Below are 19,125 nucleotides of genomic sequence, written 5' to 3'. Positions count from 1 at the left end.
CTTGGTCAAGAAGGATGTTATGAGAAATATTGCAAATATAAATAAGGGATTCAGTAAGTGGAAACACTAATAGACATGTGAGTTTGAAAGAAAAATCCATGAATAAAATAAGTGCCTATGTAACTGAGAATAAACTGCTTCCTCGTCCATGAAAATGGATGTGGTCCAATTTCATACCCTGCCACCAGGTGCCTGGCTGGTCCCTCCATGTTGGGGGTTCATCGTTGGTCTCAACTGTGGGCAGGTTGAGTACCTGGTCCTAGGGAGTCTCAGCATTTGTTGCTGATTGTCAAACTTGCTCACACCTCAGTGAATAAGAGCACTCCATCTTGCGGAGTTTTAGCACCTGGATTCCTTTGCGCCCCCCACTTATTGTTTATTTAAAATAGATTCAGTGAGGCTGGGGACATAGCTCAGTGGTAGAGCACTTGCCTGGGTTATAGCTCCAGCGACACAAAAAAATAAAATAGGTTTAATTTGCAGTTCACTCAGTACTGTAACTCTTATAACTAGAAAGGTTGTGCAGCAAAACCCCTTTTTCCTTCCTATTATTGCTTATACTCTCTCTACAACAAAATTAGAGATAAGGGCAAAATAGTTTCTGCTGGGTATTGATGGGGGGGAGAAGGAGGGGGTGGAGTGGGTGGTAAGGGAGGGGGTGGGGGCAGTGGGGAGAAATGAACCAAGCCTTGTATGCACATACGAATAATAAAAGAAAAATGAAAAAAAAAAAAGAAAGGTTGTGGAAGTAAATACATATTCACTGTTACCGAAGTGCTTCTATTTCAATCATGTCATGATGGGGAGGGGGAGCATGCATCTAACTTACTCGCTATGAAAAACAGGGTAATTTGAAAAGAAATGGACTTGGAAATTTTTCTCCAAAAAAATATTGAATGGAAAATTCTGGATCATGGGCAGAAAAGGGGAGATAGTTATATATGTGTATGAAGGTCCTATATGGACATTTATATAGAGCTTCTCTGAGAGTGAAAGCCATTTCTATCTGTAGTATGAAACTTGGACTTTTACTGTCAATGATAGTGTTTCTGGCATCTCCTGAGAAAATCCTGACATCATATGAACTACTGTTTTATGTTTTAAATCATGTGAAATTGTTGTCACAAGTCCAAACTAAATACTTCTCAACTCATTCTATGAAGCCAGTATCACTTGATATCAGAACCCCAAAAAACAGCTTAAAAAATGAAAACTACAGACCAATATGCACAAAAATCCCTAGTGAAATACTAGCAAATAGAATTCAAAAATATATAAAAACAATACTCTGGGGGTATGGCCCTGGGGGTGTGACTCAAGTAGTAGAGAGCCTGACTACCAAGTGCAAGACTCTGAGTTCAAACCCCAATACTACCCCCCAAAAAGGATTGTACATGGTGACCAAGTGGGGTTTATTCAAGAGATGTGAGGCATGTTTATATTTGAAAAACCAATCAGGGCCAGGAGTGGTGGTGCATGCCTGTAATCCCGGCTACCTAGGAGGTGGACATAGGAGGATCAAAGTTGAAGACCAGCCTGGGCTAAAAGTTAGGGAGACCCTAATCTCAAAAGCCAAGCCAAGTGTAGTGATGCTTGCCTATAATCTGAAGTATTTAGGAGGCAGAGGAAGAACAATTGCCATCTGAGGCCAGCCTGGGCAAAATTCAAGACCTTATCTTTAAAGCAAACTAAAAGTACTGGGGCATGGCTCAAGTGGTAGCAAGCACAAAGCCCTTAGTTCAATCCCTAGTACTGTCCCCTTCCTAAATCAATGCAATTTGTTACATCAACAGGCCAAAGAAGAAAAGTTGCATATATCAATTAATGCAGAACAAGCATTTGACACGCTCTAACAGTTGTTCATAACAAAATCTCTTAGTAAACTAGGAATGGAGGGAGAACTTCCTGAACTTCTTGAATATGTACAGAAGACCTATGGCTAACCTCACATTTAATGATGAGAAACAATACTGTTCCCTTAAAATTAAGAAAAAGGTTTTGACCCTATCACTGCAAAAAAGAAAAAAAGATAGAAAGATTGGGAATAAAACAAGGGTATCTACTCTCACCACTTTTATTAAACATAGTGCTAGAAATTCTGGCTAGAGCAATAAGGCGAGAAAAATGAAACAAAAAGTTTACCTATTGGGAAGAAGGAAATAGTCTTGATTTGCAGATGACATGATGGTCTTCATAGAACAATCTGAAGGAATCTATAAAATGACCCCCATAATCAAGAAGGAGCTCCAGTACTGTCCTTCCACCATTGAATTACCTTTGCACCATTGCCAAAACGAATCCTAGATTTAGATGTAAAACATAAAGCTATAAAAGTTTTATAAGATAACAGGAAAAATATTTGGGACCTAGGACCTAATGAGGAATTCTTACACATCAAAAGTATTATCTATAAAAGAAAAATTGATAAATTGGATTTTGTTGAAATTAAAACTTTTACTCTACAAGATACATTATTGAGTGAATAATAAAACAAGCCACAGATTGTGAGAAAATATTTTCAAGCCATATGTCTAACAAAAGACTCGTAGATCAGAAAGTCAACATGGGAAAGCTACTGAATTTCTTACTTTACAATTTTGATGGATAGGCAGTGGTATTTCATTTTAGTTTTCATATACACTTCCCTAATAATCCAATTAGAAAATAGAGAAAATACATGAAGAGACACTTCCTCTCATGTGACACTTTGGAGATAAGGATCTAAAATTCTTTGACACTCCTCCCATTGAGACATGGGAGCCAATGTATGGTCCCCTTGGACTGTTTCAATCATAGAATATTGCAAAAATGATGCTATGAGATTTCCAAGTCCAAGTCATAATAGGTGATGCAGATTTATGCCTTAGTCCTTGATGTTGAAGCCCTGAGCCACAAAGTACAGAATCAGACTGCAGTGCTCTAAGGCTGTCATACCATGAGGAAGTCCAAGCTATATGAAAAGTCCTACTAAGCAGGTACTACAACACCATGGGAACCTCAGACATTACGGAGCAGAAGAAACCATTCTCACCATGTCCTGTCTGAATTCCTAGCCATAAGAATATGGTTATAAAATCTACAGGGGCTTGATTCCAGGATTTCCTCAGATACCAAAATCTGTGAATGCTCACTTCTCTTAAACAAAATGACATAGTATACGTAGAAACTACTTACATCCTCTTATATATTTTATCATCTCTAGATAAATCACTTACAATACCTAATACAATAAAATGATGCATAAATAGTGTTATACTGTTTTGTTTAGGAAATCATGACATGAAAACAAAGTCTGTACCTAGTTAGTACAAACATGATTTTTCTTTCCTTAATATATTTTTTTTGCTTTTTGAGACAGGGTCTTGCTATGTAGCCCAAGCTGGTCTCCAACTCATGATCCTCCTCATTCAGTCTTCCAAGTGCTGGGATTACAGGCATATACTACCATACCTATATTCTCAAATATTTTATTAGCTCATATTACTCATACTTCCATATATGCACATAATGTACTATTTCCTGTACTCTTTCTTATATACCCACTCTCCTCTTTTTTTTAACAATTCTAACAGGTTCCATTATGCTATTTTCATGCATATACATAATATAATTCAATCATATGCACCCCGATCAACTTTAGATTTCCCCCTCCACCTCTCATTGGTTCCCCTCAACAGGCCCTTATTACATTCCTGTCACTTATACATACATGTATGTATATGACATGTGTGCATATATATACACATATGCTTGTATGTATACATATGAAAACCAATATATGTATATATCATATTAATATATGTGCATTAGGTCTATATTCTGCAAATGAGAAGAAACAACATATTTGTTTTTGAGTCTGGCTTATTTCACTTAACATGACGGTTTTTAGTTCCATAAGTTTTCCTACAAACATTTTGTTGTTCTTTATGGATAAATAATATTCCACTGTGTATATACTTTATCCATTCATCAGTTGGTGGGCACCTACCCAGATTTCATAGCTTTGCTATTGAAAATAGTGCTGCAATAAACATGGTTGTACAGGTATCTCTAGTACATGCTGACTTACATTCCTTCAGATATATTCCAGGGAGTGGTATAGTAGGATCATATGGTCCTTCTAGTTGTAGTTGGTTTTTTTTTTTTTTTGAGGAAACTCCATCCTGATTTCCATATGGGCTGCACTAATATATTTTTTATCTTATTTCGGCTTCATGAATTTACATTCCCACCAATGGTGTATAAGGGTTCCTTTTTCTGTACATCCTTGCCAGATTCATTGTTGTTTATTTTGTTGACAATAGCCATTGTGACTGGGGTGAGGTGGAATCTTAAAGTAGTTTTGATTTGCATTTCCCTAATGGCCAAGGATATTGGACATTTTTTCATGCTTTTATTGTATATCTTTTAAGAATTGTTCAATTAATTAGCTGATTTATTAATTGGATTATTTTGTTGTTTACATATTCTAGATATTAGTCCCATTTTTTGGGCAGAACTGGGGTTTGAACTCAGGGCCTCATGCTTGCTAGGCAGGAGCTCCTACCACTTGAGCCACTCTGCCAGCCCTTAAATACAAAGCTTTTTTTTTTTTATGGGAATGGGGTTTGAACTCATGGCTTCGTGCTCACAAAGCAGACACTCTACTGCTTGAGTCACACCTGCTGGATATTAGTCCTTTGTCAGATGAGTAGCTGGAAAATATTTTCTCCCATTCTGTGGGCTATTTCATCACTCATAATTATTTCCTTTGATGTATAGAAACCTTTTAATACAGTGCAATACCATTTGTTAATTCTTGCTCTTATTTCCAGAGCTATTGGAGTCCTAGTAAGAAATTCCTTGTCTGTGTCCATATCTTGAGGTGTTTTCCTGCGGTAGTTTCAAAGTTTCAGGCCTTAAATTAGGTCTGACTTCTTTTCCTTAGCATATTACTTTCAAGGAACATCTATGTTGTAACATGTATCATGTCCTTCCTTTTTATTGTTGACTAATATTCCATTGTATGGATAGACCACATTTTGTTTGTTTATTTATTGATGAAAATTTGTGTTGTTTCCAGCTTTTGGGTATTGTGAGTAGTTCAGCTTAGAATATCTTTGGGGGGAAATCAAGTTTGCTACCTGCTCTGTAGCCCTGAGAAACCTCTAAGAGTTGAAAAATATAGACAAAACATTATTGTAGAGAGGCAGACAATAAACAAAGTCCATTCAGGTAGATGGAAGAGTGGGTGAAAAAGCCCCAAGATGGAAGACTGCCCCACTGTGCATTCAGGAACAGCCAACAAGCATGATGCAGGAGGGGGTTGATAAGGAACCGGGTGGAAGGACATGAATTTAAAATGAGTACTCATGGCAGAGTCTCACAGCCATTGTAAGGACTTTGGCCTTTGCTCTTACTGAGATGGTGTATTCATTTCCTAGGACTATTATAGCAAATTATTCAAATCAAGAGGGTTAAAAACACATTTATTCTCTCATAGCTGTGAAGGCTAGAAATGTGAAAGGACTCAAACCTTTGCTTTTTTTTTTTTTTTTACATGACCTTCTCCTCTTCTGTTTCTTCCCTTGTTTTGTAAAGACACTTGCCATTGGCTTTAGGGCTCACCCAGGTAATCCAGGATGAGCGCATCTCAAGATTCTTACTTTCGTTATACCTGCACACACTCTTTCAAATAAGATCATATTCACAGGAGGTTGGGTTGTGGACATAGCTTCTGGGGGTCACTCTTCAATGTACTAAAGATAGGAAAGCCTTAAAGGATTTTGAGCAGAAAAGAGATGTGATCTAATTGAGTTTAATGGTCCTTTTAAGCTTCTGTGTTGGGAAGAAACTGTATTTGGAAAAAGTAGAAACAGGTGGACCTGCAGGAGGCCACTGGAAAAATCTGGAGAGTCATAATGATGGTGACAGGATTAAGGGTGGAGAAAGACCACAAGATTCTGGGTCTCTTTTGAAAGTCAAGCCTACAGCTTTGGTCACAGATTTGAGAATAAGGATGTGACAAAGATGAAACCTGTAGGAGAACCATGCATGAGTACCTCAAAATCACTCAGCCAAATATGTACCAATATGGGGAAGTAATAAACTACTATGGATTGCTTGATCCTGGGGACTTTGGTTATCTATAAAAACTAAATTCAGATCATTATCATTATTACTTGCACCAAAATAAAATCCCGATAGAATAAGAATTAGATGAGAAAAACCAATCATCTATTTAAGCCATGGTAAAATAGTACCGAAAAAGTTTCTTTACATTGACAAAGACGAACAGAAGAAAGGCAATATCTATTGTCTTTTGTCAGCCACAACTCATTAGAAAACATTCCAAAAATCCCATTTACAATTGCAATAGAGCATTAAGTAGCTAAGGATCAATCAATCAAGTTCGCATACTATTATTGCATACTGCTTATATGTTGAAATGGTAATGTTTCGAATATGCAGGGTAGAATGAAATTATTAAAATAGACTCCATATCTTTCGTTTTACTTTTCTTTAATGTGGCTGCTGGAAAATTTAAAAGCACACATGTGGCACGCTGTATTCCTATTGGCCAGCGCAGCCCTAACGACGGGAATTTCAAGTAGTAAATGGTTTTCACCCTCACTGAGCCTCAGTGTCTTCCTTTTTTCAATCCGGACAGATAGGACATCAACCTGAGAGAATCAGAGTGAGAAAGCAACTATTTACAAAGCGCTATGCAGGGCGTCCAGGTACGAGAACCCCAGTTTAGCCGAGAGACGGTAAGCAAGGGACTGCAAGGGACTGTCGGGGCCACGCCCACACGCTCGAAGCTGTGAGGGCTTCCATCAGTGACAGGGAGGGTTGAGTCCTGGAGCACATGCGCAGTCGCACTACAGCGTGGCCGAGGCAGCCAATGGAATTGAGCGCACAGCCGCGCCCTTTGGACCGGCCCGCCCCTTCCCGTCCCGTCGCCCGGCGCGGATGGGGCGGTGCGCAGCTGGGCGGGTCCAAGCGGTGCGGCCGGACGGGATCTGGGCGGCGGGAGTCTGCGGTTGTTCCCTGAGCGGTGGCCTGGGCCGCACGCACGCGGCGTAGTGCAAGATGGCGGACGCGGAAGGTAAGGGCTGTGGGTGCTGGGGTTGGGAGATCTGGGAGGCCTTCCGAGGTGTCCAGGAGTCGGGGATGTGGAGGTGGCATTGGGGCCCGCAGTTTCTGCCCATTTTTTCCTTCGGGCCGGCTGCGTCGCCGCCGGGCGGTAGGCCAACCTTGGCTCGGTTTGGGCTCCACGGGCGCGCGTAAGAGAGCGAAAGCCCACAAGGTGACTTGGCTCCGTGGGATCCAGGCCTTCTTTCGATGAAATCCATTCAGGGCCTTGGTCGTCTTCGAAAGGCATTTGTCGTGCTGGCAACTCCGTGGTAACAGCCCTGGCAGCATCTGTGCGCCAGCCTGGATGCTGCTTAGCTCCACGAAGAGCAACCGTACTGGGAAAGGGTTGGGAAGAAGAGGGGCCCCGGGGAGCGGGTTACAGTACCGAGTTGCAAGGAAATCGTAGCGCGCACAAGCCCGCCTGGACAGGCACACAGGCCGGTGGTCGCCCGTGGAAGTTTCCGGCCTGTGGGCGAGCGCTTCTGCGTGGTGTTTGGCCCTGCCACAGCCACGTGGTGAACCGGAAAGTAAGCGAACACGTGCGACAGCCTGCAGTCTGTTACCAGTCAGGCGACCCAGGAGTTTGGCCCCACACGCTTAAGTTTTCTCTAGTAATGCTGGATTTAAAGCCCGTTTCTATCTGCCCTGCTTTCAGCCCTTGTTTTAAATTTTGCTTCATTTGTTTTCAAGGAAAATCCCTGCATTTTTTTGCTTGTTTCTCGTAGTGGTTAGTTTGCCAAAGAAGCATAAGAAGAAAAAGGACCGGAAGCCATTACAAGATGATGATGTGGCGGTGAGTAGGAATGTGTTCAACTTTGCTTTGACCAAAAGGAGAGGTTACTTAAATAATAAACTAAAAAAGAAATGTTTTTAAATGTGCCCAAATGAGAAGTTTCCTATCATGCATAGTGTATTAAATGGTGCTGGTCACATCCACTGTTCTCTCCGAATTTCCCTATCACACTCACAGACCCACCCACCGTTTTTTCCCCACCTTAGTGGCCCTTCACTTTACTTAATGAGCTCCTAGTTCATCTCTTTTTTCGCGGGGGGGAGGGGGGTCCCAGTGAAGATACACAGAATGCCCTGTTTTCTGTATAGAAGGCATACTTCTATGGTAGTGATGGAATTGCTCAAAATCAGGTAGAAAGTTTAATAGGTTATGTTTCTGTCCTGTCAAAGGAAATACAACATGCTGAAGAGTTTCTTATCAAACCAGAATCCAAAGTGGCTCAGTTGGACACTTCTCAGTGGCCCTTGTTGCTAAAGGTATGTATTGTGTGCATCAGATGAATGTCTGGCTTTTACATTATTCTGTTTGCTAAAACAGTTGATTAAGGATGCTTACTGATGACATTTTTGAGTTTAGTAAATGCCACATTACATAATATTCCTCAGAGTATCCAAGATGGAGGATCATGTTAAAATTTTGAACCTACCCAACTCTGTTGCAAAATACACTATAAACGTCACCACAATGTTAAGATTGCTACTAAAGTTCTTAAACAATTCCGTTTTTGAATTTTTAACTTCATCTTGTAGACGTGTACCAGTTTGTGAGCCACGCTTGAGATAGGATTGCTTTAGTGCTTAAGGGCATGAGCTTTGAAACCAGACCCATTTGGCTCAGAGTATGTGTGACCTTGGGCCATGCATTTAACTTCTCAGGGTGTTTGGTCATACTTTCTCTTAGGAAGATATGCTGGGGGTTATAGGAAGTATTCCATGAAACATTTATACACAGTTTCTAATATGTTGTATATGATAGAAATTATTGAGTATTATTTTGAAGTTTAAATGGTGTAGTTGAGTAGTGGGTCAAATGAAACTGTTTTTGTATTTTCACAATTAAAGTGGGTACCAGCTATGTGGTTTGGAGAAAAGTTGCTGAGATACCCTTTTAGAAAAAGTTTTAATGAACTATTATGTTTGTGATGGTGAAAAAATGAGGTTTGCTTATATCATTCAACTAAGGAGAGTTTCTGCTTGATCAGTTATCACTCATTTAAGACAGCATCTGCTTTCCTATTGGCCCTGGAAATATGCTACTGCTCAAAGTAGTTAAGGTCCCAACTGTGAGGGAACTTAAAAGCCAGGGAGAGGAGATAGATGGTTTTAAAATGTTAAAATTGAACTGATGATGAAAGATGGGCTTTAATTTGTGAATTCTTTCCAATTGGTTCTTAAGCCTCAGACATGAATCTGAAAAGGAGCAGAAACGTGAAGAACAGAGATGGGGGCATCTGGAGCAGAACCAAGCTAGCCATGTTGAAAAAAGTTGCCAGTCATTTTCAATTTGCTTTTCTTGCCCCTGAGAAAAATCAAAGCTATTCCATGCTTTAGTCATAGTCTGCATAGTGAAGCCTAATTTGTGTTTTGTAGTACCCCAAGTCTCTTTCTAGAGACTGACTTAAATCTACAAGTGCTCAAATTTTTCTCATTAACACTATTGGGAATTTCCCCAGTGTATAAGGAGGGTTGACATATTGCAGCAAGTAGTGGCGTGAATATAGAAGCAAAACTCCAAATCTGTGGATTTGAAGGGCTTCCATATTATGATTGATGGTGATAACTTGTTTACACATCAGTGTGTATTATTAAGCTTACTTTGTATTGTATTGTTGCTTTCTAGAATTTTGATAAGCTAAATGTAAGGACAACACACTATACACCCCTTCCCTGTGGTTCAAACCCTCTGAAGAGAGAGATTGGGGACTATATCCGGTAAGTGTGGAGAACAAGCACTGTTTAAACTTAGGTTTTTCTGGAAGTGATGCTTCATATCAGTTATTCAAGGAGGTAGTGGCATCTTAGAATGACTTTGCCCTGAATATATAACCTAAACCTTTGGTGAATTCTTTTTAACTCTTGATTTTTTAGAGCACAAGAGCAGGTGGTACATAAATCTTTTTTCCATTCTAGGACAGGTTTCATTAATCTTGACAAGCCCTCTAACCCCTCTTCCCATGAGGTGGTAGCTTGGATCCGCCGAATACTTCGGGTGGAGAAGACAGGACACAGTGGCACCTTGGATCCCAAGGTGACTGGGTGTTTAATTGTGTGCATAGAACGAGCCACTCGCTTGGTGAAATCACAACAGAGTGCAGGTATGTGGGAGGAGGGAGTGAAGAGCTGGCTATACTTCCCTTCTACATTTTGGCTTTTGGAAACTTACTTGGTAGAGAAGAAAAATCATGAAGCCAGGGATTTTCTTTTGGTTTCTATGTACTTTATGTTCTCTTGCTAAACAAATCCTGGTGGTTCTGCCCTTGGGGAGTTCCAGATACTAGCATGTGCACATCGAGCCAGCTAACCCATTCCTAGTTTTGTCCATCTCCAGGCTTCTTTGCTCTGATCTTGTTGCACCTAAAGTGTCCTACCCTCATTTTCATCTGAGAAAAATTCTCATGCTTATCTTGCAAAGTGTTTTCCAGTTAGACTCTATAGTCGGTACTTGACCTCTCCCTGTTAGCATCGAACTCCACATGAGAGAAAGTGTCTTTTTATTTTGAGATAGGATCTTTGTATGTAATCCAGGTTGGCCTGGAATTAGTGATCCTCAGCCTCCTGGGTGCTGGGATTACAGGCATGCTCAACCATACTTGGCCTGAGGGAAGGTATTTTCTTTTCCCTATAAGCACCATGAAGTTTGTCTTAATACACATTTTACAGAAACATGATGGCAGATTGCCTGCTTTTTCTGAGATGCCAAATGGCAGCAATTGACCATATAAAAATAGGAATATATAGAAAATTCAGTGGCCACACCTGACTACTCTTTTGTCATTTTTCAGGCAAAGAGTATGTGGGAATTGTCCGGCTACACAATGCTATTGAAGGGGGGACCCAGCTTTCTAGGGTAAGTCTGCAATTATAGGGAGGGTAGCTTTGGTGACTTGGGTGTCTGAGCCCCTGAATGTCTGGAGACAGGTCAACCTTTTTCCTGGCTAGCCTCTTATGCCCTTTTCAGTAGGCTGCCCTAGCCTACTGTAGGTGGTAGGGATCTCTTCCAGTCATGTCCCTTCTAAGGAGGAGTTTCTGATGAGCATTGGAGCCTTCCCTGAGGAGTTGAAGAAAGCAGAGGCTGAATGAAAGGGCATTGTATTCTTTTATTTATTTATTTTGGCAGTACTGGGGTTTGAACTCAGGACCTCGTGCTTGCTAGGCAGGCGCTCTAGCAAACTTGGGCCACTCCACCAGCCCGAGAAAGGACATTTTTGATCATAAATAATTGGAAGAAACCTTATCTATATGATGAGAATGTGTTGTTTTGGTTTGTGCTTGTTCTTAGGCCCTAGAAACACTGACAGGTGCCCTGTTCCAGCGACCCCCACTTATTGCCGCAGTAAAGAGACAGCTCCGAGTGAGGACTATCTACGAGAGCAAAATGATTGAATATGATCCTGAACGAAGATTAGGTGGGTTGTTATTAGGCCTGTGAGAAACTGAGTTGCCATAGACCCACAGTTGGTAAGAATGCATTCTTGAGGATTCCATTCTGTTAGAACTAGATGCCCTTAGCACATTGTGTGCATGGCCTGTGTCTTTTAGCACTAATCTTGATGGAAATGGAGAATAATTCTGATTTTCTCAACCACTGATGTGTTTGCTCTGGAAAATAGGTGCTGTTTTTCTTTTTTTGTGTGTATATATGTGTCTTAGGAATCTTTTGGGTGAGTTGTGAGGCCGGCACCTACATTCGGACACTGTGCGTGCACCTTGGTTTGTTATTGGGAGTTGGTGGTCAGATGCAGGAACTGCGGAGGGTTCGTTCTGGAGTCATGAGTGAAAAGGTATGCCTTTAGGGATTAGAGGTTTTAGAACTGACTCTTTAACATCTTCCAGCCCTTAGTAGAACTCCCATCTGCTTTATATCCTGGGAAAGGTGATTTCCAAAGTGTTGAGTTCAGTTCAGGTCAGCTTCCCTGCTCTGTTAATTAAACTTTGGGACATTGAAATTGGCTAGGGGAGATGATTGGATAGAAATATTACTCCATTCATTTACCTCCCAGCCTACAGTATGCCTGCTGGTAGAATGCTTGCCTAGCATGTGCAAAGCCCTCAGTTCCATCCCCAGCAGCACAAAAAGAAAAGAGTGCCTGTTTAGATCTAATATAGCAACAGTTAAAGATACCCAGAAGACAGGCAATTCTAAAAGACTGAAGACTCATGATAAGCTTGGACTAGCAAACAAATTACAGTTATAATCAGTTTTAGGAACTTAGGGGTCCAGTGGGTATTTTTGGTATGAAGATGCTGAATTACTTTCATACCTGGCTGCTTTTCAGGACCACATGGTGACAATGCATGATGTGCTCGACGCTCAGTGGCTGTATGATAACCATAAGGATGAGAGTTACCTGCGGCGTGTTGTCTATCCCTTGGAAAAGCTGTTAACATCTCATAAGCGGCTGGTTATGAAAGATAGTGCAGTAAGTTCTGGATTAAGAGTGCATGTTTGCATGGAATGGATGAGACATGGTCCTTGTTCTGAAAACTTCATTCTGTTTAAAAGAAATGAAACTTTGGCATTATGAGCTCATATTTTTTTATTATTTTCCTTAGGATCTTTTTTTCTCATAGTTTCAGAGATTGTACCCGGGATTCTTTGTTGCAAATAATGGAAACTTCACTAAAATTAAGTTAGAACCAGGTATACTACTTTAAAGTAAAAATTTAATGGTAGACCTACTTAACATTTCAAAGTAAGGCAAATCAAACATTGACTTTGAGAGTCCTCCCTAAGTAACTTGGCTCAAGTAATAACAGGCTATCATTGGTACCTATAATTTGTTGCTTCTGCATGTGCCTAAGAAATCTTGATTTATTTAAATTATTAGTAAAGTTTGTTTGAATGTGAAAAGATTGAGACTAGAGAGTTTCGGCACTAATAATGTTATTCTGTAGGAATTTCAGTTAAAAGTTTTGTTCTGTTTAAATGTACTTTGAGGCAATAAAATCTAAACTTTGCTGAGCCATTCATCAAGCCCTTTTCTTAACATTTACTGTCCAGCCTTGTAATCAAGAATAGTCATCTTAATGATGGAAATAGATATGTAGTTATTTTAGTTTGAGTTTCTTTTTTAGTAGTAAGGTAATTTAAGGCTGAGTTAGTTACTTTCCAAGTGATCCAGAAGTTTTTAAGTAGACTTTTTATTCCTAAGTCTATTATGATAAGAGAATATAGCCTTTTATACCTTTTTATTATGTTTGTGGCCCAGTATATAGTTTTATATAGCTATAAAATTGCTTGAAGGATAAAATTTCTATATTTATTAACCTAAGGTTGATGATTAGTAACATAGAGAGTGGTGTAAATGTGATGTGCCCTCCTTGTGCTGGGGTCGGACTGTTGGCTTCAGATTAAGGAGAGGAAAATTGGTCAGTAAATGAGGTCTAGAGTAATTGAACAGGCTTGGTAATCTTGTTAGTAAGTTACTTTGGTTCTCCAGTAAATGCATTGTTCTTTCTCCTGATTAGAGAGGAGCAATTCCAGAAAGCTAAGGCTGGTTCATTAAAGATGACAATACCTATAGGTCTCATGGAAAAAGCAGAGCCTAAAAACCTGATTGTAAAACTTAGTGAATGACGCCAGTGTTATTTTGCAGCTAAAGTATCATGGAATATGAGAAGTACCTATTATTTTAAAGTTGTCTTTAATTTTGGAGTCATGTGTGTAAAGTTATTACAGTAGTGCCTAGCACATAGTAGGTAGTTGTGGTAGTCGTGCTACTATTCTGTGTCCCTTAATGCCCCATCGTGGCCAGTGGGTTATATCAATGCTATTAGTCTCATTTCCTGCTGTCAGGTCACCTCCCTCTTCTTTTCCTCCTGTTCTGGTATGGAAGTGGGATGGAGGGCAGCAGCTGGGACTTTTAGGCATATGACATCATCCCTGCAGGTGAATGCAATCTGCTATGGGGCCAAGATCATGCTTCCAGGTGTTCTCCGATATGAGGACGGCATTGAGGTCAACCAGGAGATCGTGGTCATTACCACCAAGGGGGAAGCCATCTGCATGGGTAAGGGGGTTGTCATCCTCATCAGTCCTGGATTTGGGACTCCATTCCATACCCTTCACAGCTAGGCTCACTGAGAGCCTGGTCCCTCCGGTGGACTTAATTATGGTATCCCCTGGGCGTTGTATGGTGGCTACAGTGAAAGGGACAGATGGGAGATGGTATTGCACAAGAGTACACCTTTGTCTCCCGTGAAAGTACAGGAAATCATTGGTAAATTGTTAGAGTGGTAATGGTTTGTTGTTTGTGGCAATCAAAATGAGGACCCTCTAGTTCACTCCCTGTATGCTTGTAGATAACTGTAATTAGTACCAGTGATTTTTAATTTATGAAAGTTTAGCTATTGTTAGGTTGTCCCTTATAACTTTAAATGCTCCATGGCTCTCTTAATGAGCAAATAAGACCTATTAATTTAATAATCCTAATTTGCACCAGAAATAAAGTATGTCAACAGGATCCCTTGTCTCAGTTCTGTTCTGTGAGCAGATGGGGCAGTCATGGAAAGCTATATCCCCACAGGCAGCAGAAAGGGCATTCTTAAATGTTCAAATTTTCTATGGCCCCAAGGGGAGTGTGTACACCATTATACATGTACAGAGCCACAAACCTACCATGTGTATCTTCGGTTGCTTTGATTAGGTATTTTTTAACTTGATAAATGTAATATCTAATTTCAAAGGCTCCCTTCCTGTAATAGAGGGTTTTTTCCATATACACACCCTGAGCAAAGGAAACCCAATTAAAGTAGTAACCAGGCCTATAATCCCAGCTACTTGCGAGTTAGGGGCAGGAGGATACGTTTGAGGCCAGCCTGGACAAAGTTAGCAAGACCCTGTCCCTAAAACAAAATAAAAGGCCTGGAGGTGTAGTTCAAATGATACAGTCCTGGCCTTGGGTTCAATCCTTAGTACCGCCACCCCACACACCCACAGTGATAGAACTCAGAGCTTCAAATGGCATGAAACAGAATTGGGGCTTGATCAGTTATCAAATCTTTTCCCTTTAAATTATTCTTTTTTCTCTTTCCAATGTCTGCAGCTATTGCATTAATGACCACAGCAGTAATTTCTACCTGCGATCATGGTATAGTAGCCAAGATCAAGAGGGTGATCATGGAGAGAGACACTTATCCTCGCAAGTGGGGTTTAGGTCCAAAGGTAAGTGGGACTGGATTGTAGTCCTTGCTGGAGTTTTTGTACTGTTGAGTACCCACTCAGGTAGTTCTTGGTGTGTCCCCACCACCATGGCCTTATATTGTGTGGGCTCTGGATTGTTGACAGTAAGCAGAGATTGGCCCTGTCTTGGACCTTAGAGACTGTCTGATGGGGGAAAATAATTGGGCATTAAATAATCACATAGCAGGGTGGTAAATTTCAGCTGTGTCAAGAGCTATGAGTAGTGGCAAGAGGTGTCTGGCATCTGGAGAGTTCACAATGAGGAGTTTAACCTTGTCAGGGTGTCTGAGCAAGGAAATCTCTTAAGCTCGTGTGAGGAGTGGGTTAGATCATGTGGTGATGGGGGAGGAGTGTGGGGCCCTGCCGAGAACACACAAAGAAGAAGCCTTGTGCTGTCCAGTGTGTGATCATAATGGCCTTCTTCCTGCACTGACGCCTTTCTGATATTGAAACCCTCATGTTTCACCAGGCAAGTCAGAAAAAGCTGATGATAAAACAGGGCCTTCTGGACAAGCATGGCAAACCCACGGACAGTACCCCTGCCACATGGAAGCAGGAGTATGTTGACTACAGGTGAGGGCAGGATTTTTCAGGAAGTGACGTAGAGATACTGCACTTGCCATTTGGATATTGGCAACAGATGAGAACAGGAGGTTGCAGAGACTGGAGAAGGGGAATAGGCTTATTTTGTGCAGCCATTTTAAATGCCAGGCCATAGGACCCAGTGCTGCAAGTCAGTTTTTCTTGCTGTGCTCTGCAATGTCTGGGCCCGGTATGGTCAGGCCTATAGTTACTCTTGTCTAGTTTGGCATGCACGCTTTTCTGTCCAGTGTCAGTATTTTAATGGTAGCTTTAACCTTGTGATACTGTTGAATAAAGGGATATGGCAGAAGTGCTACAGAAAGCTGTTCAATGAATATGACTTTACTACCTTTCCTCTTTAGTGATTCTGGCAAGAGAGAAGTTACTGAAGCATTAAAGTTAGTTGCCGAAGTGGCAAAAGTCCCACAAGTAGTTGCTGAAGCAGTAAAAGTCCCAAAGGTGAGTGGCATGCGGTGATCTGTTTCAAATGTGCTTCAGGAGACATTTCTAAGAAGTACCAGTATTTGATTTATCTACAGTTCACCTATGTATCTTGTCTTAGAACAGCAGGTCATCTTTGCTGTGGTGCACATACAGATAGTGTCTCAGACCTTGGGGTATTTATTTGGGTTCTGTGGGCTCCTCTGACTCATGTTCCCTGTCATGTCTTCCCAAGAGAGTGTAGATTCAAGAATCTGGCTGCCACCTCAGCTATGGCAATAACAGCAGGATAGAATGGGTGTCATACATTGTGGGTCAAGTGGTAGTAGCACAGGTGTGTTGAAATCAGAGGATATGAAGTTCAGAAAGAATTTCCAGAGACCAGCTGAGTGTTCAAAGGGTCAGAGTAAAGCATGTACTGGCAGCTTAGCTTCCCAGGACTGAGGACCACCAGCACTGGAGTCCAGAATGGCATGTCTGCACTCAGAATGCTTGGGTAGTACTGAGTGACCTGTAACAAACTGTGTGGACCAAACTTCTGACTTGTCAAATGTGAATTCTGGCTTTGCCTGCTTTCTCTGAGGATTTATGGGGGTACTTGTAAGTCCATTCTCCATGAGAGAAATAGCTGAAATAGCTTCTCAGAGCTTTGTGTTTTTGTCAATCCCCCTTGCTGCTGTTGTGGCACTCTGTTATGCCCCATGGCTTTCTAGACTTTTAGGATGAGACTATCTTCAAACCTGGAACAAATTTTGGTGCGGTCAGGGTTTGTAAATGGAAAAGTTTTTGTTGGGGATTCAGTTGGGATCTTTCTTGATGTTTTTGTTGTTGTTGTTTTGCAGTTTTAGGGGTCAAACCCATGACATAATGAATGCTTCTTGTCCATTATTTATTGCCCAAGAGCTGACTATTGACCTTTTGTTTTCACCACAGCGGAAGCGAGAGAGTGAGAGTGAAAGTGATGAGGCCCCTCCAGCAGCTCCCCAGTTGACCAAGAAGGAAAAGAAGAAGAATAAGAAGGACAAGAAGGCCAAAGCTATGCAAGAGAGTGGAGGCGAGCCTGGAGATGAGGTTCATATAAATACGGGGTCCTTGAAGGGCTGGCTTATTTAGTCTGTGGCTGTGGAAAGAATTAGCTGGATGGTGCTGACTTTGTTACTCTTGGAGGAACTGTGGCCTGAGAGCAGGGTGCTTCCCTGTGTTCTGGAGTGTCCTTGTCCAGCTCCTTGGGATGGACAGATAGGGGCACCTAGCATTTTACAGTGATGGCTCATAGTTTGAGTGATATTCTATTGTTGGCTGGTGGGGGGGGGGATGTGCAGCTTGATTTTCTCAATGTCCTTACTGTGAGAAAGTAGACCTTTAGAACTTCACTGGAAAGCTCATAGAACTTCATGTCACATGCAAAAATTATTTAACCCAAAATTTCCTTATAGATCATGTAAAGGTTAACAGTACAATTTACCAGATTCCCTTCTGGGAGTCATAGTCTTGGTAATGGAAGCTGTGATGACCCTTCTTTCTTCTCTCTAGGACAGTGACAACACCAAAAAGAAGAAGAAGAAGAAGAAAGCAAAAGTGGTAGAAGTGGTGTCTGAGTAGTAAAGGATGCTTTAAAAGCATTGTGTCCAGCTGGGAGGAGAAATGAAAGCCTTATCGTTAAAAGTTTTTTTGTTGTTGAGGGAGTGAAACAGAGGTCCCTAACAGGGTAGAGAGTTCAGGCACGCTTTGCTGCTACTTGAGACCTCGGTGATGTTACCTGGTGTGGTCATCCCATCTTGTCCTGTTTTAAGGATGTGGGTGATGAAAGAGGCAGGTTTTATGCCACCAACTTTTCTGCTTGAGTTGGGAAGCCTCACCTTCAGACCCAGTACTGCCTAGTAACTGTTTGCAGCTATTTCCTAATGGCCATTTTAAGCAACCCCATAGTCCTCTCCTGGTTTTGCTTTTTTTTTTTTTTTTAACCCTGTTTAAAAATTTTTAAAAAATTAAATCTGTCCAATGAAGTAAGTGTAGAAACCTCAATAAATTAAAAGGTATAACTGAACCACATTGTTCACTGGGGAAATCTTGTTTTCAATGTCCTGTGAGGACAGTGGTCTAGTCTGGTATCAGGTATGGACCTCTATTGCCTTGTGGTGTGTCTTGTTTTTGGCCTAGTTGTCAATCCTTTGTGTACTTCTGCAAAGTTTATGTGTACAGCATTTATTCTAATCCATCTGCTACTTGTGTTTGTGAGGGGAGCTGAACTGTTTCTGTACATTCGTGTTTTAACCTTCATTTACTTTGAAGAAAGAATCTGCTCATTGCTGGGATTAGAATGTTGTAATTTTTACTTATTAAAGTTGACTCATGAAGTTTTTAAAGTATTCCTGTTGGATTTTCTAATTGTTATTGATCTCAAACTGGGAGAGCAAAAAATATAAAATATTTTCATTAAAAGTCTGTGGACGTTCATGTCCTACTTGAAATTTGCTTTTTCTTTATGTTTGACTAATTTTAAATTTCTCTGATTCTGCATCTTAAAACAAACATTCTCCTTGGGGCCTGTCAGTCACCTGGGCGCAAATGCTTTGGTGGTCGGGTGTTTCATCATAAATCCAGTGTCTTCTCCCGAAGAACTAAGAAAGACAGATGTGTTAAGTAGTGGGCCTGGGTATGAGGGTGTCTGGAGCAGTATGTACCTGCAGACATGTCTGGACTTTTTGACTTGTTGGGAGCCTGCTGAAGCTGCCAGTTCTGGAAAACTGGGGGTGGGGATGTTGAGGACTCACTCTGAAAGCTTTGGTGAC

At 41.1% G+C, this 19,125-nt stretch overlaps 1 protein-coding gene and 1 non-coding gene across 2 annotated transcripts; both read left to right on the top strand.

Moving 5' to 3' along the window:
- Positions 1-6,931: 6,931 nt before the first annotated feature.
- Positions 6,932-18,804, top strand: Dkc1 (dyskerin pseudouridine synthase 1). Its single transcript, XM_020167778.2, has 15 exons — positions 6,932-7,087; positions 7,842-7,909; positions 8,299-8,385; positions 9,749-9,840; positions 10,039-10,223; positions 10,911-10,975; positions 11,408-11,534; positions 11,779-11,909; positions 12,405-12,548; positions 14,018-14,138; positions 15,174-15,292; positions 15,780-15,883; positions 16,255-16,351; positions 17,267-17,404; positions 17,867-18,804. The coding sequence occupies exons 1-15, from the start codon at positions 7,072-7,074 to the stop codon at positions 17,933-17,935; spliced, it is 1,563 nt and encodes a 520-aa protein (XP_020023367.1). The 5' UTR covers positions 6,932-7,071; the 3' UTR covers positions 17,936-18,804.
- On the top strand, positions 12,007-12,137 carry LOC141420125 (small nucleolar RNA SNORA36 family). Its single transcript, XR_012444814.1, has one exon. It is a non-coding gene; the product is annotated as a small nucleolar RNA SNORA36 family (small nucleolar RNA).
- Positions 18,805-19,125: the final 321 nt, after the last annotated feature.

This window comes from Castor canadensis, chromosome X (assembly GCF_047511655.1).
Source record: "Castor canadensis chromosome X, mCasCan1.hap1v2, whole genome shotgun sequence".
NCBI classification, from domain to species: Eukaryota; Metazoa; Chordata; class Mammalia; order Rodentia; family Castoridae; genus Castor; species Castor canadensis.
Note: the sequence above shows the minus strand (reverse complement) of the source record. Positions and strands in the feature narration are given on the sequence as shown.

Bases quoted from the DNA above. Each gene is read 5' to 3' on its own strand.
- Dkc1 (XM_020167778.2), top strand. The intron at 14,139-15,173 runs GTAAGGGGGTTG...CAATGTCTGCAG, and splicing joins GGGGGAAGCCATCTGCATGG to CTATTGCATTAATGACCACA. The intron at 15,293-15,779 runs GTAAGTGGGACT...ATGTTTCACCAG, and splicing joins AGTGGGGTTTAGGTCCAAAG to GCAAGTCAGAAAAAGCTGAT.